The following is a 23,952-nucleotide window of genomic DNA, read 5'->3' on the forward strand; positions in this document are numbered from 1 at the left end:
CATGGTTAACACAAGGTCCCAAGGAGCCCAGGGCAGGAAACACCTAAAAGAGGGATGCTGCACTTGAGTCTTGAAAGGGTGAATAGGAATTAGGCAAGTGGAAAAGAGGGCAGCAATGGGGGTTCAGGACATCCCTTAGAAAGGGAACAGCATGTAGTAGAGGCCTGACAGAGTCTTCGATCTTAGGGGAACCTCAGATAGGGCAAATAGATGCAGTTCCCCAATGTCTTCTTTAAATCTCACAAATGGCACCCAGGTTCAGTGGTCTTGGCAGACAGTGTGGAATGAGATCACTGTCAAGTGGGAGAACCCCAGAATGGTGGGCTCTCTGCTCTTATATTCTCAGCCCTGTCATCACTCAGAATCAGATTTTATCATCAACACAGTACTTTTTCTACTTGGGAACCATCTCATCCTTCCCAACATCTGGGGTCTTGGCTTTGAAATCTTGCTGTAAAGTCACTGCTGCACTATCTCCTTACATGCATGTCACTGCAGGCCCTAATAATTTTTCACTTTTGTCCCTTTAGGGGATTTCCGTGTGCAGTCTGATCACTGGCTATGAAACAGTGCTACTCACTGTGGGCCAGTGCTGGTCCATGAGTGTTTGCTATAGGTCTGCAATGAGATAAGCACAGAAATTGAGCGCTTAGAAACTTTTATAGAAATTTAACATTGATGTGACATTCAAGCCCATAATCAGTTTCATATTTTATTCTTTTTTACAAAAGTATTGGTTCATGAGGGATTGGAAAATTTATATGTAAAACAACAACAAGGGCTTCCCTGGTGGCACAGTGGTTGAGAGTCCGCCTGCCGATGCAGGGGACACGGGTTCGTGCCCCGGTCCAGGAAGATCCCACATGCCGCGGAGCGGCTGGGCCCGTGAGCCATGGCCGCTGAGCCTGTGCGTCCGGAGCCTGTGCTCCGCAACGGGAGAGGCCACAACAGTGAGAGGCCTGCGTACCGCAAAACAACAACAACAAAACCAGTCCCTTATTGCAGGCGGTGGTACAGGCAATCAAGATTCAGGACCGTGGACAGCACCTCATCCTGCCTCCCAAGCCCTGAGTCATCACCCCTGCTCCCAGCTCCTGGTGAATGCCCTTGATGAACAGCTAGTTCCCAAATCCAACAGATGCTTTTCAGCTGTTGTCTTAATTGACCTTTCTAAAGTGTCTGCCTTTGTTAACACCTGCATCTGTCATTTTCGTTTAAAGATCATTCCCAGTGAAGGAATAAAAACATTCCCCTAGAATTATCAATGGGCCACACTGATGAAGTGAGGGGACAATTTCTGGTAGCTAAAACATATTATTAATCTTAAAACACTGTATTGACATTGCTCCTTTGCTTTTCAGTGGTCTCTTAGAGGACAGGAGACAGGTTTTACTCATATTCATGTCCAACATGTATCGTAAAGTCATGCCCAGAGTTTGTGTGAGCAAATGCCTGCCGCTTATCACTGGATGACCTTGGGCAAGTTATTATTCAACCTCTCTTTGCCACTGCTTCCCCAACTGTTAAACTGGAATCCTATTAGAGTCTACCTTATAGAGTTTTTAAAATATTAATTTAGTTAATACATTTAAAAGTGCTTAGAACAGTGGCTGGCACAGAAGAATAAAAAGTATTATTATTTTCATCATCATTTTATATTACTGAATAAACCAATGAGCATCTATTATCATCAGGCTCTAGATGGTGGAGGACTTCATCCCACCACCTGGGAAGGGCTACTGCTTTATATTGACGTTTGAGTATACGCTGCCCTACTCAGAGCACCGTGAGCTTCGGAATTCCTGAGATTTGCTATTCCTGGGTCCCCGTCTTGTCATGCTGGCCCCACCCTCCCACACCTTTCAGTTGTGTATTCCCTTTCCTTTTCCAGTTGCATTCCTGCCTTCTTTCACCCTCCAGGCTCACTCACAGTCTTTTCTTTTGGTCCCACTGGATGAAGAGTCCCACCTGTGCAAGTTGGCCTGGCAGCTCCTGCTCCCTCAGTGATTCGGCCCAACTTACCTCCTCCCTCCATGTGCCCATAAACTTTCTTCCCCTAGTCCCTTAACTGGCCTACTGCTGTTAGGCAATTCTAGGTCTCTCTACCTAAATTGTTCTTGCTCCGTCACTGCTCAGGGAGATTTTAAACCATCCTTCAGAGCTTGAGTCAAACTTACCCCTTCCATAAAAGGGACATTTCTCCGTTCCTTTCCTGAACTACTACGTCAGCCTCTGAACCCCACAGGGCTTCCCTGCAGTTCTCATTCTGTCTCACCATCACTTCTAACCTCCTCGAGGTTCAGGTCCAGATCATGCCTGGACCTGCCCACACTCTCAACACCCATCTCAGGCAGCCGCTCCTGCAAGTTTCAGAGGGCTAGTCCCTTCCTTCTTCTCTCTGAGGCTGTTACCACATCAGCAAGATGGGACTAAGAGAACCCGCCTCCTTGGGTTTCTGCGCGCATTAAGCGAGGCGGGGCAAGGAAAGCGCTGGGCAGCGCCCCGCTAGTGGGGTGGGAGCTCGCGTGGCCCCTCCGCAACGCGAGTCCGCGCGGGGCCTCCTGGGATTTGTAGTCCGTGCCCGAGTTTGCAGTCTCGCAGGCCCAGCAAAGACACCCTCGGACTCGGCTGGGAAGGTGGCGGGGGCCTGCGGGACGCAAGGCGCTGGGCCCGGGGCCGGCCCCGGGCGGGGATGGGGCCGAGCGAGGGCAGCCGAACTGGCCCTGCCGCTGCTGCTGGGGCAGCTGCTGGCGCTCACAGGCGGCGGAGGCGCGTTCTACCTCAAGGTCAGCGAGCTGGAGGAGAAGTGCTTCATACAGGAGATCCCCGATGGCACAGTGGTCATAGGTGCGCCCGAGCCATGCCTTCCCCGCACCCAGAGTCCCGGCCTTGCCCTCCCCGCACCCAGAGTCCTGAGAGGGAATGGGGATGAGGCCCCGCGGGATCAGCTCAGGCCCATACCTCCCCTCTGCTGCCGGGGGTAGGCACGGGTGGGAAATGGGTGGACAGCAGTGTGGGCAAAGCATGCTCTCCGTTGCCTGTGCCGGAGTTGGGGGGCGCCGAGGAGGCAAGTCTGATCCAGACCCGGATGACAGCAGAAAAGCGGGGCAGGAGAGGGAAGGAGAGAGGCAGAGGGTTGTGGTCAAGCCCCGCAATCAGACACCCGGATCTTCCTGTTCCTCCCCCCGTCCCCCGTGACTCCTGGAGGTCCTGGGCGGGCTCTTGGTCGTGAGTGTGGATGGGGATGCATTCAGGCTGCCTCCCCATTAGGTAACTACAAGACCGAGCTATACGACCCTGCTATGGAAAAGTACCAGCCCTCCCCGCAGTGGATCAATTTGTTCGTGTTCGTGAAGGACCCCGAGAACAAGGTGAGGTAGGCCTTGACTCCCTGCAGCCCTCCCACCCCCACGTCTCCAGCGTCATTGTCTTGTCCTCCCTAGTCCTCCATTTCTCAGAGGAGAGCTCATCTCCTCACAGGCAGGAAGGCTCAAGAAAGGCCATGCTCTTTGCAGTCTGTAGAGTATTGTGTACTAGCAGTGCTGGGATCTGAGATTTTCAAGCCCAAACTGATGCCATTTTCTCACACCCTCCCTACTGGTCTGGCCTGTGGGGATCAGAACCTGGGATACCCCCAGAGTTCCTCTCCTAGAAGCAGGTTTCTGGTCAGCTTCTCTGTGCTCACAGAGGCTGTTTCCTCTAGAATCTGCTGGCTCGTCAGTACGGCCCTCGGGGCAGCTTTACCTTCACTTCTCAGTCTCCCGGAGAGCACCAGATCTGCCTTCACCTCGAGTCCATCCGGTTCGCCCTCTTCTATGATGGCAAGCTGGTGAGTATGGAGGGGAAAGTCACCAACCCTTAACATCTCAGTCCCTTGGGTGAAAAGGGTTCAGTAGGCGGTGCCTCTTGAGGAGGGCTGGGCTTTCCATGAAGTAAGCATACAGAGGACAGGTCCTGAAGAATGAGAGGGGACCCAGGAGGGAGTCACTCTGACTTAAAATCATCCCTCGGCTCCCTGCCATCCCTAGAATAAAGACCAAGCTTCATAATGTAAAATTCAGAGCTGTCCAGCAGCTGAATGCTCCCAGGCTCTTCATTACCACCTCCCACTGACATGGAACTCCTAGGAGCTGCTTGTCTCAAACACTGAGTCATACGCATTTTGTTCTGCACATTTTGTTCTGTCCCTTCTGTCTTTTGGACATGGAATTCCATGCAAGCAGGGCCTTGATCTGGTGTTTTGGCACCTGGAGCAGAGCTAGTCCTCACATCAATGCGTGTGAGGCACTGAACTGCTCAGTTCAGTCAGGCCCAGACTGGTGTGTGGAAGCTGGGTTTCTGGCAGGTACGTGGAGCTGAGCTCCCTGACCCCACCCTTGGCTCCTCTGCTCCCCAGGCCATTCACTTGGACATGCAGTTGGGTGAACACACCAATGATTATACAGAACTTGTAGCCAATGACAAGCTGACCCTGCTGCATCTGCGCATACAGCAGCTGGTGGAGCAAGTGGAGAAGATCCAGAAGGAGCAGGAGTACCAGAGGGTGAGGGGCTGGGCTGGGCCAGTTGGGACAGTGGATGTGTAACCTCCCAGGGAGTGGCTCTTTCAGCTCTTCCCCTGGGGGTCAATTCAGTTCTAGCCACACCTTCCTGTTCTCCCCTCCCACAGTGGCGAGAGGAGCGCTTCCGGCAGACCAGCGAGAGCACCAACCAACGGGTGCTGTGGTGGTTCATTCTGCAGACCTTCATCCTTGTGGCCACTGGCATCTGGCAGATGCAGCACCTCAAGAGCTTCTTTAAAGCCAAGAAGTTGGTGTAGATGAGCCCCAGAGACCAGAGGCTTAGCCCCCACTCATTCCCCTTCTGCTGAATAATGGGAAGTGGCCTGGCCTGGTCTGTCTCCTGCCTTCTCCCACCCCTCCCAACCCTGAGGGACTTCCTTGTTACTGGTGTGTGGGGTGGGGGGGACAGAGGACCTCTTTAAACTGGTTTCTGAGCCAGGACTTGGGAGAGGATGGGTTTCAAGCTGGAGACATGTGGGTGGGAGGAGCTGTAGGCTCCTTTGCTGCTCTGTGAGACTGAGCAGGAGCGGGGTGAGTGTTACCCCAACCCCCACGTTAAACAGGATGGGTGAACTAAGAGTGAATATATATTATAACTATCAAATTTTCTGACCTAAATATTTATTGCCTCCTACTCTGCAATTCATTATATGTGTCCAATCAGATGTTAATATTTGAGGCCCTGCATGCATTAGTGGGGGACTGATCTCAAAATGGTTGAGGTGAAGAATACTTTTACCCCAGAAGCCTTAGCAACATGTGGAACCTTTTCCAGAAAAGTCCAATTTGGGCCCATCTTTTGGGTAACCTGAATGTTGGTGGTGATCCTGTGCTCAACCCGCCTTCTCTCTCTCTGGGCTCTGGTCAGGCTCATGTACTATCCTATTCCAATCACCTGGACTGCTGGGTTCTTCAAGAAGTCTGATGGGCACCTCTGTCGTCCTGCTATTTTTCAGTTGACCTCTTTCTCTTTTTATGATGCCATTGGCTAATCCTTTCAGGAGATGCCTAAAGATTCCAAGTCAATGTTTCCATTACATTCAGCATCTCCTGTAACTCAACCTTCACAAGTGCACACAGGGGTAGATACCCCCCATTGCTTCTGCCTGATCTAGTCCACATTTTACCAAGCCCTATGTTGGTTGCCCTGTTGGATTATAGCCATCTCTCACATGAATTTGACATTTTCTGTTATAAGGAAATTCACTGGTTGGCACCCTCAATAAAATCAAGTCCAAATTGTCAATGTCAGGAATATCAATGAGGGAGACTCCCCATAGGGTGGGGCAGCTGTGAAAGCCCTGGCCTCTGTGATAGATGCACCCTCCCCTAGGATACTCCTGAGGGATGACTGCAAGCCTCAGGGGTGCTGCTTACTGGTGTGTCTGGCCACAATTAGCCTCAGAAAGTATAAGTGAGACTTAACTGAAGGCTGGGGGCTGGGACCACTGGAGAGTAACCTCTAACCAGAGAATATGACCTTAGGGTCACTTCCCTTATCTGAAGCTGGGGGTGGGGGTGGGGAGGGTGCTCTGCTCTCTGCTGCAGGAGAAGCACAAGACCCAGGTGGGCACACTCTTGCCCATGGAACCTGTGGTATGACACCAAATGAGGCAGAATGTTGAACAAGACGTAGGGTGATGCATGCTTCTGAGGAGAAGGGCATGGGCTAAGGGCAATATGTCAGGAGTCCTGGCCTAATCTAGGTAGTAATGGAAGGCTGCTTTTTAGAACTGAGACAGAGGATAGGAGTTAGCTGGGGGAAGAATGTTCTGGCTAGAGGGAATAGCACATACAGAAGCCCTAAAACAAAAAAGAACATGGCTATTTGGGGAAGCCGAAAGAAGGCCACTATAGCAAAATCCCAACTTCAGAGAGGCTGCTTTCTAATTTATGATTTCATGTCTAGGACTTGCCTCTTCCCCAGTGATTAACCCCAGAATGACCACCCTTTCCAGAGGGACCCTGTCCTCTACCCACAGAGTTGAGACCTTATCCTGACACTTCAATAGGGAAACAAGTCACAAAAGAGCAACAGTGAGTATATGGGAGAGCTGCACACACACAGTAGAAGAGAGTTCCCTATCCATTTCCACATGAAACCTTCACAGTCACTCTGTAGAGGAAATGGCATGTGTCCCTGATTTAGAAAAGAGAGCCAGCTAATAAGGGATGGGCCATGCTGAAACCTGGTCAATTCAACTCAGTTCTTGGTGTTCTTTTCTCTGTTCTGGCTACTTTTCTCCAGGTAGAGGAAAGACCTCATACAAAGAGGTAAAACACACTGCCTCTGATTTTAAAGAGCTGGCCATTTGAATTTCTAGTTTCTTGTGGCTACCATAACAAATTACCATAAAACATGGTAAATTAAAACAACTGAAGTTTATTCTCTCACAGTTCTGGAGGCCAGAAGTACAAAATCAAGGTGTCAGCAGGGCTGCACTCCTTCCAAAGGCTCTTGAAGAGAATCCTTCATCTTCTTCCAGCTACTGGTGGCTCCAGGTATTACTTGGCTTTTGTCTACAACACTCCAATCTCTGCCTCCATTTCCTCCTCTTGTGTCCCCTCTTCTGTGTCATATGATACTTGTCATTTGGATTTAGGACCTAACCAGGTAATCCAGGATGACCTCATCTCAAGGTCCTTAAATTAATTATATCAACAAAGACCTTTTTTTCCATATAAGTTCATATTTACAGGGTCCAGGGGTTAGGGCATAGGCATGTCTTCTGTGGAGCCATCATTCAACCCACGACAAAGAGCAAGAAGTGTACGCCTGACGAGGTCCCAAGTGATCTAACAAATGGGGTACTCAGAGCTCTCAGAATTCGGAATGGGGTGAGACCTGGGTGGATGGATGGATGGATGGATGGATGGATTGATGAATGGGAAAAGGGATGCCAAGGAGGTCTTTATAAAAGGGAGAGTACATGAGTAGAACATTGAAAGATGAAATGGTTTAAATATGAAGAATAGGGAATGAATTCCATTTTGGGGAAATGGAGCCTGTAGAGATGCAAATGTACAAAAGATTTCAATATAATTCAAAATATAATCCAATACCCATGAATATATAACACTGTAAGACAGAGACTTTGAAAAAGAAAGGAATCAGGAAAATAAGTGTAGCATGAGTAAGATGAAGACAGGAGGAAAGTTAGATCAAACAACGGATGGAAGTGAATATACCTACTGCAAGTTGGACAACTAGAAGTAGGCTGTTATCAGAGGCTGAAGACTGGTGACCTGCAAGTATATTGTTTGTCCTTTTTTTGTGTTATTTTTTTTCAAATTATTTGACAACAGTAACAGTGCCACAGTTTCTGTAGTTTAAATTTTGGGATATATTGGATAGGCAAACTGGTTGGATGAAAGAGCTTGGAGCTGTTTTGCAACACTCGACTTGACATAAATGTGAGAAAATGACAGTTGTGCATATCCAGGAGGCATGATAAAGATTATGAGGAAGGAGTGGGCCTCTGTCCCTGGAGAACACTGTCTTAGACAATCACTTATGAATAAGAGAGCCTTTGTGGAAATCCAGGTTTCCAGAAGAGAAATTCCAGCACATAGTTGGAGCAGAAAAATACACATTTGGACACATTGGAGAGGGTAAGAGGAACAGTTTGACTTTACCTGCATTACCTGTCCCCCAAACTGGCACAGCTCAATGCTAAGAAATCATTTTCTTGGTCAGTGATTTCTCCTTCAGGGTAAAGTGAGAGTGTGTGAGTGAGCACCCAGCTTCTCCAGCAGTGTGAGATCCTGTCAAAGAGGTCATTTCTCTCTTGCTCCATCCAGAGTACTGAGTTGTGAGCTACATGACTTGGGGGTGGGAAGAGGCTTGGTGAGAGCACATAGGACCCTCAGAGGACATTAAAGGGACATGGGTCCTACTAACTGTCATGAGCTGCTGGGGACACTTTACCTTTGAATCCTTCCAAATGGCCCACAGGCACTGCCGATGCTCCATGTGCCTCATCTACACACCTCCCTATGGCTTATCTCCCTGAATGCACTCCTGATGGTGGTGAGAGCAAGCTCTGGCAGACAGTAGTGAACATGTGTAGAAAGCTTGCCTAAATCTGCTGGCCAGGGAGAGACCACAAACTCAAGCTTTAGCTCTATCCTTGGAAAAGCAAAAGGAAGTCTGTCAGCCTCTGGCCTGGTGCATTGCAGGATGGAAAGAAGGCATATAAGCTTAAGAATTCTGTCACAAGAGGCAACAAGGAATGTACAGTAGGCATATCCAGAAACCTCAGAATCCCTAGCAGGGCTGACAGAAGGTATTTCTCTCCCAAAGTCAATGAGTAAAGACTGGAGGAGGTAACTGCTACTTCAAATGTGAAGACAGCATCACAAGACTTCAAGGAACATGAAAAATCAAGGAACTATCACACCACCAAAGGATCACAATAATCTTCTGGTAACCAATACCAAAGACATGAAGATCTATAGTTTTCCTGATAAAAAGTCAAAAGAGTTGGGGTTTTTGTTTGTTTGTTTGTTTGTTTTGCGGTATGCGGGCCTCTCACTGTTGTGGCCTCTCCCGTTGCGGAGCACAGGCTCCGGACACAGGCTCAGCGGCCATGGCTCACCAGCCCAGACGCTCCGCGGCATGTGGGATCTTCCCAGACTGGGACACGAACCCGCGTCCCCTGCATCGGCAGGCAGACCCTCAACCACTGCGCCACCAGGGAAGCCCCAAAATAGTTGTTTTAAGGAAGCTCAATGAGCTGCAAGAAAACATAGAAAGACAGTTGAACAAAATCAGGAAAATGATACACAAATAAAATGAGAACGTTAACAAAGAGAAATCATATAAAAGAACCAAATCAAAATTCTGGAGCTGAAGAGTACAATGAGTGAACGAAAAGTGCAATAGAGAGCATCAACATCAGAATGGATCAAGCAGAAGAAGGAATCTGGAATTAGAAGACAGGACCTTTGAAATTATCCAGTCAGGGAGAACAAAGAAAAACTAGTGAAAAAGAGTGAAGAAAGCCTATGTGATCCGTGGGATAATATCAAAAGAAACAATCTGCAAATTATTGGAATCTCAGAATGAAAAGGGGGGCGGGAAGCAGAAAACTTACTTAGAGAAATAATGGCTGAGAACTCCCCAAATCTGGGAAGAGATTTGGCTATCCAAGTTCATGAAGCTCATCTGGTCACCAAACAATTTAAAGAGATCTTCTTTAGGACGTATTGTAGTAAAATTGTCAAAAGACAAAGACAAAGAGAAAATCTTATAAGGGGCAAGAAAAAAGAAACTTGTAACTCATAAAGGAACCCCATAAGACTATCAGAGGATTTCTCAGTAGAAACCTAACAGGTCAGGAGAGAGGGGGATGTTATTTTCAAAGTGCTGAAAGGATGAAACTGCCAAGTGAGAATACTCTATATGGCAAAGTTGTCCTTCCGAGATGAAGGAGAGGTAAAGACTTTCCCAGACAAACAACGCTGAGGGAGTTTATCTGAGGGAGTTTATCACTACTAGACCTGTCTTGAAAGAAATGCTGAAAGGAGTTCTTCAAGCTAAAATGAAAGGACGCTAATTAGCAACATGATAATACTGATAAAGGTAAGTATATAGTCAAACTCAGAATACTCTAATACTGTAATATGGTGGTATATTAACCACTTTACTATACAGGTTAAAGGACAAAAGTATTAAAATAACTGTAGCTATAATAAGTTGTTAATAAGTACACAACATAAAAACAGGTAAATTATGACATCAAAAACATAAAAGGAAGGGGGAAAAAAGAGTAAACTTGTTGTACGTGATTTAAGTTGTTATCAGCATAAAACAGACTGTAATATCGATAAGATGTTTTATGTAAGGCTAACGGTAACCACAAAGCAAAACCTATAGTAGATATATGAAAGATATGCAGAAGGGAATCAAAGCATACCAGCACAGAAATTTAACTCACAAAGGAAGGCAGCAAGAGAGGAATAAAGGAACAACAAAACATCTAGCAAACAATGAGCTGGCATTAGTATGTCCTTACCTATCAATAATTACTCTAAGTGTAAATGGATTAAGTTCTCCAATCAGAAGGCATAGAGTGGCTGGCTGGATTAAAAAAACAAGACTCTAATACAGCGGTCCCCAACCTTTTTGGTGCCAGGGACTGGTTTCGTGGAAGACAATTTTTCCATGGATGGAGGGGTTTGGTCGGGGAGAATGGTTTAGGCAGTATTGCGAGCGATGGTTCAAGTGGTAATGTGAGCAAGGGGAGTGATGATGAGTGGCAGATGAAGCTTCATTCGCTCGCCTGCCCCTCACCTCTTGCTGTGCAGCCCGGTTCCTAACAGGCCGTGGACTGGTACCAGTCCATGGCCCAGGGCTTGGGGACCCCTGCTCGAATACAAGCCTCCTACAGGAGACCCATGTCAGCTTTAAGGACACACATAGGCTCAAAGTCAAGGAATGGAAAAAGATACTCCATGCAAGTGGAAATGAAAAGAGAGCAGAAGTAGCTGTACTTATATCAGACAAAATACACTTTAAACCAAAAACTGTACAAAAGACGAAGAAGGTCATTGTACAGTGATAAAGGGGTCAGTTCATCAAGAACATATAACAATTGTAAATATATATGCATCCATCACTGAAGCACCTAAATATATTAAGCAAACACTAACAGATCTGAAGGGAGAGATAGACAACAATACAATAATAATAGGGGGCTTCAATACCCCACTTTCAACAATGGATAGATCATCCAGACAAAATCAATAAGGAGACATTGGACTTGAACTACACTTTAGATCATATGAACCTAACAGACATATACAGAACATTCCATCCAACAGAACAGAATACACATTCTTCTCAAGTGAACACAGAACCTTCTTCAAGATAGATCAGTATAGGTCACAAAACAAATCTTAGCGATTTAAAAAAGAGTGAAATTATACCAAGTATCTTTTTGTACTACAATGGTGTGAAACTAGAAATCAATAACAGGAGGAAAACTGGAAAATTCACAAGTATGTAAAAAGGAAACAACACACTCCTGAACAACCAATGGATCAAAGAAGAAATCAAGAGGGAAGGTTAAAAAATTTTTGAAATAAGCAAAAATGGAAAAACAATATACAGAAACTTTGGGGATGCAGCAAAAGCAGTTCTAAGAGGAATGTCTATAGTGATAAACATCTATATTTAAAAAAAGAAAAATCTCAAATAAACCACCTAACTTTACACCTCAAGGATCTAGAAAAAGAAAAAACTAAGCCCAAAGTTAGCAGAAGTTAGAAATAACAGAGATCAGAGCAGAATTAAATGAAATAGAGACCATAACAACAATAAAAAAGATCAACAAAACTAAGAACTGGTTTTTAAAAGATGAACAAAATTAACAAACCTTTAGCTAGACGAAGAAAAAAAGAGAAGATAAAAATAAATGAAATCAGTAATGAAAGAGGAGACATTACAACTGATACCACAGAAATACAGAGGATCAAAGAGACTACTATGAACAATTATATGCCAAAAAATTGGACAACCTAGAAGAAATGGATAAACACCTAGAAGCATACAACCTACCAAGACTGAATCATGGAAAAATAGAAAATCTGAACAGACTTATAACAAGTAAGGAGATTGAATCAGTAATCAAAAACCTTCCAATGAAGAAAATCTCAGGACCAGATGGTTTCCCTGGTGAATTCTACCATACATTTAGGGAAGAATTGACACCAATCCTTCTCAAACTCTTCGAAAAATTTGAAGAGGAGGGAACATTCCCAAACTCATTTTATGAGGCCAGCATTACCCTCAAACCAAAACCAGATAAGGACACTACAAGAAAACTACAGGCCTATATCTCTGGTGAATATAGATGCAAAAATTACCAACAAAATATGAAAAAATTGAATTCAACAGCTCATTAAAAGGATCATGCATCAAGTTCAAGTGGGATTTATCCCTAGGATGCAAGGTTGGTTCATCATATGCAAATCAATAAATATGATACACCACATTAATAGAGTGAAAGATAAAAAATCATATGATTACCTCAATAGATGCAGAAAAATTTGACAAAATACAACATTCTTTCATGATAAAAACTCACAATAAATTGGGTACAGAAGGAACATATCTCAACATAATAAAGGCCATATAGGACAAGCCCATAGCCAACATCACACTTAGTGGTCAAAGGCTGAAAGCTTTTCATCTAAGATCAGGAATAAGACAAAGGTGCCCCCCTCACTACTCCTATTCCACATAGTACTGGAAGTCGTAGCCAGAACAATTAGGCAGGAAAAAGAAATAAAAGGCATCCAAACTGAAAAGGAAGAAGTAAAATTGTCTTTGCAGGTGATATGATCGAATATATAGAAAATGCTAAAGATTTCACAAACACACACACAAACTGTTAGAACAAATCAATGATTTCAGTGCAGTTGCAGGATACAAAGTCCACATACAGAAATCAGTTGTGTTTCTATACACTAACAATGAAATATATAAAAAGAAATAAAGAAAACAATCCCATTCACAATAAAATAAAACATTTAGGAATAAATTTAACCAAGAAGTTAAATATCTATACACTGAAAACTATAACACTTTGGTGAAAGAAATTGAAGAAGACACAAATAAATGGAAAAATGTCCCAAGTTCATTAATCAGAAAAATTAATTTTGTTAAAATTTCCATACTGGGGCTTCCCTGGTGGCGGAATGGGAGAAAGTATTTGTAAGCCATGTATCTGATAAGGAGTTAATATCCAAAATATATAAGGAACTCAAACAACTCAATAGAAAAAACTGGATTTTAAAATGGGCAGAGGACCTGAAAAGACACTTTTCCAAAGACATACAAATAACCAACAGGTACATGAAAAGATGCTCAACATCACTAATTATCATGGAAATGCAAATCAAAACTATGATGAGATATTATCTGATACCTGTTAGAATGACTATAATTAAAAAGATAAGAGATAACAAGTGTTGGAGAGGATGTGGAGAAAAGGGATACTTATGCATAGTTGGTGGGAATGTAAACTGGCACAGTCACTATTTAAAACAGTATGGAGGGACCTCCCTGGTGGCGCAGTGGTTAAGAATCCGCCTGCCAATGCAGGAGACATGGGTTCGAGCCCTAGTCCAGGAAGATCTCACATGCCGCGGAGCAACTAAGCCTGTGCTAGAGCCCGCAAGCCACAACTACTGAAGCCTGCGTGCCTAGAGCCCATGCTCCGCAAGAAGAGAAGCCACCGCAATGAGAAGCCCGTGCACCACAACAAAGAGTAGCCCCCACTCACCACAACTAGAGAAAGCCTGCGCTCAGCAACGAAGACCCAAAGCAGCCAAAAATAAATAAATTTTTTAAAAAAAGAAAAACAGTATGGAGTTCCTCAAAAAATTAACAATAGAACTACCATATGATCAAGCAATTCCACTTCTGGATACATATTTAAAGGAAATAAAATTACTATCTTGAAAAGATATCTGCACCCCCATGTTCACTGCAGCATTATTCACAATAGCAAACATGTAGAAACAATCTAAGTGTCCGTCTAGAGACGAATGAATAAAGAAGATGATATGGACACACCCACACACACAAATATTATTTAGCCATAAAAAATAAGGGAATCCTGTCATTTGTGACAACATGGATGAACCTTGAAGTGTTATGCTAAGTGAAGTAAGTCAGAGAAAGAAATACTGTATGATCTTACTTATGTGTGGAATCTAAAAAAGCTGAACTTATTGAAACAGAGAGTAGCCAGGGATTTCGGAGCGGGGAGAATGGGGAGATTTGACATGTTGGTCAAATGATACAAATTTGCAATTAGAAGAAGTTCTGGGGACCTAATGTACAGTATGGTGACCATAGTTTACAATACTGTATTGTATACTTGAAATTTGCTAAGAGAATAGACCTTAAATGTTCTCACCAAACACACACACACACACACACACACACACACACACACACACAAATGGTAGATATATGAGGTGATGGATGCGTTAACTAACTTTAATATGGTTATCATTTCACAAAATACATGTATATCAAATCACCACATTGTACACCTTAAACTTATACAGTGTTACACAATGTTATTTGTCAATATATCTCAATAAATGGGGGAGTTTCAAACTTTTGTACATCAAAGGATAGCATCAAGACAGCAGAAAGCCTAGAGTCTAGTCTGGATAGAACTTATAAAGAATTCTTACAACTCCACAACAAAAGGAGAAACAATCCAATAAAAATTAAAATGGGCAAAGGATTCAAGTAGAAATTTCTCCAAAGATATATAATAGCCTATAAGCACATGAAAAGATGATCAACATTATTAGCATTAGGAACATGCAAGTCATAACCACATGAGATACCACTTGACACTCACCAGAGTGGACAAAATTTTTTGTTTGTTTGTTTGTTTTGTTTTTTGCGGTACGCAGGCCTCTCACTGCTGTGGCCTCTCGCCTTGCGGAGCACAGGCTCCGGACGCGCAGGCTCAGTGGCCATGGCTCACGGGCCTAGCCGCTCCGCAGCATGTGGGATCTTCCTAGACCGGGGCACGAACCCGCGTCCCCTGCATTGGCAGGCGGACTCCCAACCACTGCGCCACCAGGGAAGCACTGGACATAATTTTTTAAATGGTAAGTAATAAGTGTTGATGAAGATGTAGAGAAATTGGGACCCTCACACATAGCTGGTGGGAATGTAAACAGAACAGAGGCTGTGGAGAACAGTTTAGCAGTTCCTTAAAAAGGTAACATAGGGCTTCCCTGGTGGCGCAGTGGTTAAGAATCTGCCTGCCAATGCAGGGGACACAGGTTCAAGCCGTGGTCCGGGAAGATCCCACCTGCTGCAGAGCAACTAAGCCCGTGCGCCACAACTACTGAGCCTGTGCTCTAGAACCCGCAAACCACAACTACTGAGCCCACATGCTGCAACTACTGAAGCCCTCACACCTAGAGCCTATGCTCCGAAACAAGAGAATCCACCACAATGAGAAGCCTGTGCACCACAACAAAGAGTAGCCCCCACTCACCACAACTAGAGAAAGCCTGCGTGCAGCAACAAGGACGCAGCCAAAAAAAAAAAAAAAAGTTAACATAGAGTTACCATATGACCAGCAATTCTACCTCTAGCTACTTTAAAAGATATGTTCACACAAAAACTTGTACCTCAATGTTCATAGCAGCATTATTCCTAATAGCCAAAAAATGGAAACAACCCAAATATCCATCAACCAATTAATGGATAAACAAAATGTGGAATATCAGTCAATAGTGAATGAATAATAATGAAGTACCGATACATGTTACAACACGGATGAAACTTGAAAACATTTAGCCAAGGGACAGAAGCCCGACACAAAAAGCCACATATTGTATGATTCCATTTATATGAAATGTCCAGAATAGGCAAATCCATAGAGACAGGAAGTAGATTAATGGTTTCCAGGGGCTGGGGCTGGGGAGTAATGAGGAGTGACTGCTTAATGGGTGGGGTTGCCTTTTGGGTGATAAAATGTTCTGGAATTAGATAGTGATGATGGTGGCACAATATTGTGATTATACTAAAAACCACTGAATTGTATGCTTTTAAAAGGTTAAAATGGTGAATTTTATGTTATATGAGTTTTTTGTTTTTTTTTTTTTTTTCTGCGGTACGCGGGCCTCTCACTGTTGCGGCCTCTCCCGTTGCGGAGCACAGGCTCCGGACGCGCAGGCTCAGCAGCCATGGCTCACGGGCGCAGCTGCTCCACGGCATGTGGGATCTTCCCGGACCGGGGCGCGAACCCGTATCCCCTGCATCGGCAGGTGGACTCTCAACCACTGCGCCACCAGGGAAGCCCATATGAGTTTTATCTCAATTTTTATACACATATATTTTGATACTGAAATAAACGATGACATGCGTAATAATGGTAACAGAACCAGGAAGTAAAGGGCATCACCTCTTTACTGAGCATTGTCAATTAACAGGAAAGAAACTAACCTTTCCTGAATAAATTGCATTGCAGGACAACCAAATCGCTTTCATTGATCGGGGAAAATTCTTCCCTATGGAAATATTCCAGGTGATAAATATGGAAGAAATGATGTTAGAAAAAGAATTAGAAAAATATCCTCCTTGCCACCCTTAGTGCAGTAACTGAGTCAGGGAATAATCAATGGATGGAGTGTCTAGATGAGAGGTTGATAGAGGACTTCACAACAGAGAGATCAGACTGAATTCATTGATCGCCTATGCCTCCAGATGGCTTACAATATGATGAAGTAATCTTGCTATAAAGAGTTGAACCTGCTTCTGACTAGGCCTCCAGAGTTCATTTCCATTTGTAGTTATTCAAGAAATCAAAGTAAAAGTTAAGTGACACTCTGAGGAAGAAAATAGACTTAGGTCTCCTAGAAGCACAGTTTGACCCTAGGATTCTCATGTAAGTGCTCTCAAAAGAAACCTGCAAGGAACTGAGGGAGGCAGAGTAGGACAGGGGAAGAAGCCGAGGAAATGAGTGCTTTCAGTTGAAGTCTAGGCTCTGCCTAGTCCCCTGGAAAGCTCTGGAGCATGAGCACTACTACAGTATTGTCCCTCCTCAGGTCAAGGAAGCTAGGCTTTAGTACCCCTGTCAATCACTGGCTGCGGGCCATGAAGAGGGTGAGCTCGGGTTGGCTAAGAGCAACTTTCTACAAGCAATTGCCCTGAGTAGAAGGCAGCTGTGAGCCCTTACAGCCAACATTCACTGCAGACAAAAGTTGGGTGTGCCAGGGACTTCTCTGGTGGTCCAGTGGTAAAGAATCCACCTTACAGTGCAGGGGACATGGGTTTGATCTCTCTTCGGCGTATTAAGATCCCACATGCTGTGGGGCAACTAAACCCGTGGGCCACAACTACTGAGCTCGTGCGCCTCAACTAGAGCCTAGAGCCCACGTTCCACAAACTACAGAGCCCATGCGCTCTGGAACCTGTGTGCCACAACTAGAGAGAGAAAACCCGCAGGCCACAACTAGAGAGACGCCCACACACCACAACAAAGAGCCCGTGCGCCGCAACAGAAGATCCCACATACCTCAACGAAGATCCCGCATGCCCCAGCTAAGACCCGACGCAGCCAAAAATAAATAAAAATTAATTAATTAATTTTTTTAAAATGTTGGGTGTGCCAGTAAAGGGAGTCTGGCAGGGCAGCAACACTATCTACTATACAGATAAACAGATTGAGAGTCTGAGAGCCATTATACAGGATGACCAGTGTCAGCAACATGTCATTGACCCAGAATAAAAGGGGGAACGCTGTCCATCAAAACAGACTTAAGAGCTATCACAACCAAATGTTGGGTCTTACATGACAAACAGTAGTAAAACTACACCAAAGAAGTTCAACTATGAACTGATACTAGTTTATACCAAGGAACCATTGTTAATTTTGTTAAGTATGATAATGGCATTATGGTATGAAAGTAGCTGTCATATTTTTGAAAGATGCATAACAAAGTATTTAGAAGTGACATGGCAAAATGTCTGAGCTTTGCCTTAAAATACTTCAGCAAAGAAAAAGTAACAAAGTAAATACAGCACAATCTTGGTAATTATTCAATCTAGAGAATGGGTACATGTGAGTCCATTGTTGTATTTCTTTGCTTTTGTATATTTGCAGGGATAAATGGGTGGAAGAATCAGACCTGGTGAAACACAACTCTTTGACTAACCACCCACTCTTTTCTAGTCCCAGGAAAGTTCCCAGACAATCTGCTCCCTCTACCTGTGACCTTGGGACTGGAAGAGCTGACAGCAGTCAGCAATGAATACCTGCCTAGAGGGGATCCCAACCTGGGCTCCCAACTCTCCCTCTCGAGCTCTTCCCACGCCCCAGCTTGGCCTCCCTCCTCATTGGCCCCCAAGAGCCTCTCACCAAAGGAGAGGCAAGACACCTCACCACCTCAGGAGCCTCACCCCTTCCTGCCCGCATGAGGCTTCTTCCGCATGGCAGGTACCCTACTTGAGTCAGTAGTCAAATCCTTTGCTGGAGGCTGCAGAGCAGGGCTCAGGGCTCAGCACCAATGCACCCTTACTTAATCTCACCTGAGCCTCCAAAACCGGCCCCAGGCACGGAGGGGAGGCAGCAATCCCCTGCCAGCTGGGAGGGTGCCTGCCCACTACCGGCCACAGCCCGCGCAGGCCTCCAGTCTCCTTCCCTAAGCAGAAAGGAAAACTGGAAGCAGGGCCCGAGGACTTGTTCTGGAAGTTAAGGGCTATGGAGGGAGGAAGGAGGAGCAAGGAAGTGTCCCCTGAGACTGCCAGATGGAGAAAAGCTTCCAGCCTGGGGAAGGGGCACGCTGAGCCACAGCAGAGGGAAGCAGAGCCTGTGCTTCTTTCTCTACATTCCTAACTTCCAGTCTTGTTTATTCTTAAAACAGATTGTGCTGGTCAATAGGCTGCCCCTAACTTTGACAATGGGATACAGATGACTAAGACTCTATCTTGGGAGAGGAGCTTCCAGGGGGCTTGTAGAGACAATCACATGAAGAGAATTATGCCCAGGAGTCAGGGCCATATTGGGGGTGACCGGTGTGCTGTGGGCAGCCAAGGGAGCCACAGAGGTAACCCTTCACAGCAGGGTGGGCCCTGGAAATCTCCCAGGCATGGAGCAGAAGCTAAGAGCCACAGCCCCAGAACTCCCAAAGTGGTGGTGAGTAGTGCGGGGGAGGGTGATGAGCCCAAACAGGATTTCAGAAGGACTGCAGAGCAGAATTGCAGGGAGGGGCAGCAGCATTTGGACACTCCAATGCAAGCTCTGCACCAAGAGGCTCAGGACAAGGGAGGATGAGGGGCAACGGGGGAGGGAAGCCAGATTTCAGTTAAGCTGGGGGGAAGACTGTGAAAAAGCTGCCGTGAGGACTCCAGTAGCCGTTTCAGGGGGTGGGCATAGGTGGAGAACACCAAGCAAAGTGGTGACAGAGGCCAGATGGCCTGGAGAACTGGCTTTAGAGGCTGAGCTGGAACACACAAGGCTGAGAGCCCTGAGACTGTGACTTCAGTTATTACCAGTCTCTTACCAGCCTTGCAAAGAGCTCTGGGCCCCTCCAGGTCACAGTGCTCCAGAGAGAGAGGCCCAGGCCACAGGCAATTAGACACAGACCTGCAAGGGCCAAAAACAGCACCAGGTGGGGGATGGCTGTCCCAGTGACTGTCCTAAGGGCCCAATCCTGATGGAGAGCTCCATTTCCCTCCAAAACAGTATCTGCCCAGGACCTGGTCCAGCCTGGCCAGGTCCCCATTGTGACTGGGAAGGAGAAGAGGCAAAGAGAAAAACCCAATGTTGATTTCAAATGGGAGCAACACTTTGCCAAGTGTTTTACACCCATTGCTCCTTTATATCAAGTAGTATTTCTGCCTTTCTGTAAGGTAACTCTTTTCTACCATGTTATGGAGACGGCTGAATTTTCTCCAAATTCAGAAGCAATGTTTGGCATAGTTTGACTTAAAACATGAACTATATAATACAGTTGAAATTTGGTTTTAGAGACATTGGGGCACTTCGTTTATTTTTACTATCATAAACTGGAGTGTGTGGGTGGGGGATATCCCTGTAAAGATTTTTAACTGAATTCAGAAATTTACATGTATTTAATTTGCTTTTCGTCATTCTTTTTATTGGAATTACATGTGAGAAAGGATTCCTAATGACTTCCTGTCTGCCTCTTCTCCCAAACCCATCAAAAGCAGCAAAGAAAATGAGAAACACGTGCTTCCCTGGTGGTGCAGTGGTTAAGAATCCGCCTGCCAATGCAGAAGACACGGGTTCGATCCCTGGTCCAGGAAGATCCCACATGCTTCAGAGCCACTCAGCCTGTGTGCCACAACTGCTGAGCCTGCACTCTAGAACCTGCAAGCCACAACTACTGAGCCCACACGCCGCAACTACTGAGCCCGCCTGCTGCAATTTCTGAAGCCCTCACTCCTAGAGCCCATGCTCCACAACAAGAGAAGCCACCGCAATAAGAAGCCCACATACTGCAATGAAGAGTAGCCCCTTCTCACCACAACTAGAGAAAGCCTGCGCACAGCAACGAAGACCCAACACAGCCAAAAATGAAAATAGTAAAAATTTTAAAAATTAAATTAAAAAAGATTTTTTAAGGGACCCATATCCATTAAAAAAAAAAAGAAAAGAAAAGAAAATGAGAAACAGCAACTCTCTGTCTTTGATTAAATGAGGGAAAACCTCTAACTCCAAACTCTGAAATAAAATGAGAAAAACTGCCAGGGGCAGGGAACACTGGGCCATCCACAGAGACCTTCAAGGCAGGACCAGTGCAGGACAGACCCATGCAAGTGGGTGGCCAACCCGGGGTGGGGGTTGGGACAAAACAAGAACATTTGATACAGTAGAGTGGAAGGAGATAAGGTGCTCAGAGAGATAAGAGGTTACATGCAGGACCTGGCAAACTGCTGCCTGGCTAACATGGGGAGTAGGGAGGGGCTCCAGGGGAAGCAGCTGCCGCTCTTGGTTAGCTCAGCAGAGGAGAGATCAGCAGCCTCAATCACACACACCTGTCTTATGAGGCGTCTCCATGAAATAATGCAAATACCCTGGCTCCTCCCCACACCATCCTTGTGAAAACAGCTCATCCGAGAAGAATTCAACCACAAAATGAATAGGCAAAGAATCTATACTGCAGGAAAAAAAGAAAGAGGAAAAATCAACAAGTGAAGGACATCTCTCCAAAAGATTTTGTTGTAGAAACGATGAGCATCATAAGCAAAGATACGCCCCCAAGAACTCACAGAGTATACTAAAACTATCACCTCCATCATGCAAGGTCTCAAAGCTGAATCGCAGGTGCTTGGTGAAGCAATGATAGGACAGCAGAAAGAAATGAAAACATTTTATTTCTACCAGAGCTCAGGAAAAAGAGGGAGAGGAGAATTTGACTATCCCTGAAATAAAGGCCACATATGAAGCCATGAAGAGGGGATGAGGTATTATGGATAACAATCAGGGACAGAGAGAAAAGGATAGAAAATATTAAGAAAGATGACTTGACAACGAGCAAATCAGAAAAAAAGATTAGAGAAAAATGGCAGACATAGAACAAAAGAGATCCCACTAGACAAATAGCTGGAATCTCTGAAGAAGATAAGCAAGAGAAAAAAAGAAATATTCAAAAATGATTCAGATAGTGGCAGGAACCCTTGTCCATCAGCTGATAAACAGGTAAACAAAATGTGATCTATCCATACAACAGAACACTGTTCAGCCATAAAAAGCAATGAAATTCTGATATATGCTACAACATGGATGAACCTTGAAAACACTATGCAGACCATAGAAGCCGGACATGAAAGGTCACATCTTATATGATCCCAATTATGTGACATGTGCAGAATAGGCAAATCCATAGAGACAGAAGTAGATTAGTGCTTGCCAGTGGTGGGGGTGGAGGGAATGGGGAGTGACCAATAAGTGGAATGGGGTTTTTTCTGGGGTGTTGAAAATGTTGTGGAATTAGATAGTAGTGATGATTTTACAATTTTGTGACTATACTTTAAAACCATTGAATTGTATACTTTAAAAGGATAAATATACTAAAACAGTGTGCAAATTATATCTCAATTTTTTAAAATTTAAGTTTATTTATTTTTTGGCTGCGTTGGGTCTTCGTTGCTGTCCATGGGCTTTCTCTAGTTGCCATGAGCAGGGGTTACTCTTTGTTGAGGTGTGTGGGTTTCTCATTGTGGTGGCTTCTCTTGTTGCGGAGCACGGGCTCCAGGTGCACAGGCTTCAGTAGTTGTGGCATGTGGGTTCAGTAGTTATGGCTTGTGGAATCTAGAGCACAGGCTCAGTAGTTGTGGTACACGGGCTTAGTTGCTCCGTGGCATGTGGCATCTTCCCGGATCAGGGCTCGAACTCGTGTCCCCTGCACTGGCAGGCGGATTCTTAACCCCTGTGCCACCAGGGAAGTCCTATATCTCAATTTTTAAAAAAATGATTTAGATGAAAATAAAACAAAAAGATTCAGGTAACTCTTGCGAAACAGAAGAAACTTTGAGTCCACGGATTTAAAAGAGCATCACACCACATCCCAGAAAAGAGCTCTCACCCATCAGTCAGCACTGAGACATCACCTGCAAAGACACTGAATTTCAGAGATAAAGCAAAGCAACAATCTTGTGGCTTCCAGGCCAAAAAGAAACAAGCACACAAAAATCAAGCCACCTGCAAGGGATAGATCAAGCTACCTTCAGAATCTCCAAAAAACTTTCAATATCAGCAGATAGTGCAGCAATGTCTGCAAAGTCATTGAGGAAAAAAATGTGACCCAAAAATGTCATGCCCAAATTTCACACAAGTATCAAGGCATCAGAGAGATGTTTTCAAAGTTTCAGAACTCACGAAGAGCCTGTTAGAATCTGGCCACTTGCAGTGTGATCTGCAGCATCAGCCTCACCTGGGAGATGTCAGTCAGACACTCAGACTTTCAGACCCCGTCCCAGACCTACTGAACCAGAGTCTTAAGATCTCCAGGTGAATCTTAAGAACATAAAAGTTGGAAAATCACTGTCCTAGAAGACAATTTTCAGCCAAAATGAACAGAAAAACTAGCAATAACAGCGACAAAGTCAGTAGTGAGCACTGAATACATTCACGTGTACAACTGAGCCAAAAATGACTGCAGCGACTTTGGTTCCAGGAAATAGACTTAGAAATAATCAAAGAAACTGTCTTCAGTAAAGTCAGTAAAGGAGAGGCAGAAATGGTGGAAGATAGTATAAATATGTTGATTTTCTCATCTTTCCCAGCAGAATAGTAACTAGATACTGTCATTAGCTAATAAGTAATAAAAATATATTTAAAGGTATAAGACAGGATGGAAATACCAAAAACATACTAAATGCTGAATGCAAGAGTCTGGAGGGCTCCTCACTGGGGAATCTGACCCCAAACAATTGGCCCACGTCATTACCCACTGTGAAGCTCCCAGTTGACAAGGCCCACCATGTTTTCAAAAAGTCCCCAGTTAGTATCTTAGGCCCCATTCTTAATCATGAGCAGGGAGCCAGGAATTGCTAGACATCTGAGAAAAATGTCGAACACATTTAAACAAAAGAGAAAAGAAGCAACCTGGAGGAAATAGACACTATGCAGGGAGAATATTTTATACATGGGTTAAAACTCTTCAAATTATACACCAAAAATAGTGAATACTACTGTATGTAAATTTTTAATTAAGATTTTAAAAAACTATCATTGAAATCTTTAAAAAATTAAATATTCTTGGGACTTCCCTGGTGGCGCAGTGGTTAAGAATCCCCCTACCAATGCAGGGGACGTGGGTTCAAGCCCTCGTCCGGGAGGATCCCACATGCCAGGGGGCAACTGAGCCCGTGCGCC

At 44.8% G+C, this 23,952-nt stretch overlaps 1 protein-coding gene across 1 annotated transcript; it reads left to right on the forward strand.

Annotated features, from left to right (window-relative positions):
• The first annotated feature begins 2,589 nt into the window (after positions 1 to 2,589).
• On the forward strand, positions 2,590 to 5,179 carry LOC116751782 (transmembrane emp24 domain-containing protein 9-like). Its single transcript, XM_032628105.1, has 5 exons — positions 2,590 to 2,847; positions 3,271 to 3,371; positions 3,704 to 3,829; positions 4,397 to 4,543; positions 4,669 to 5,179. The coding sequence occupies exons 2-5, from the start codon at positions 3,303 to 3,305 to the stop codon at positions 4,816 to 4,818; spliced, it is 492 nt and encodes a 163-aa protein (XP_032483996.1). The 5' UTR covers positions 2,590 to 2,847; positions 3,271 to 3,302; the 3' UTR covers positions 4,819 to 5,179.
• Positions 5,180 to 23,952: the final 18,773 nt, after the last annotated feature.

Source organism: Phocoena sinus, chromosome 3 (assembly GCF_008692025.1).
Source record: "Phocoena sinus isolate mPhoSin1 chromosome 3, mPhoSin1.pri, whole genome shotgun sequence".
Classification (NCBI taxonomy): Eukaryota; Metazoa; Chordata; class Mammalia; order Artiodactyla; family Phocoenidae; genus Phocoena; species Phocoena sinus.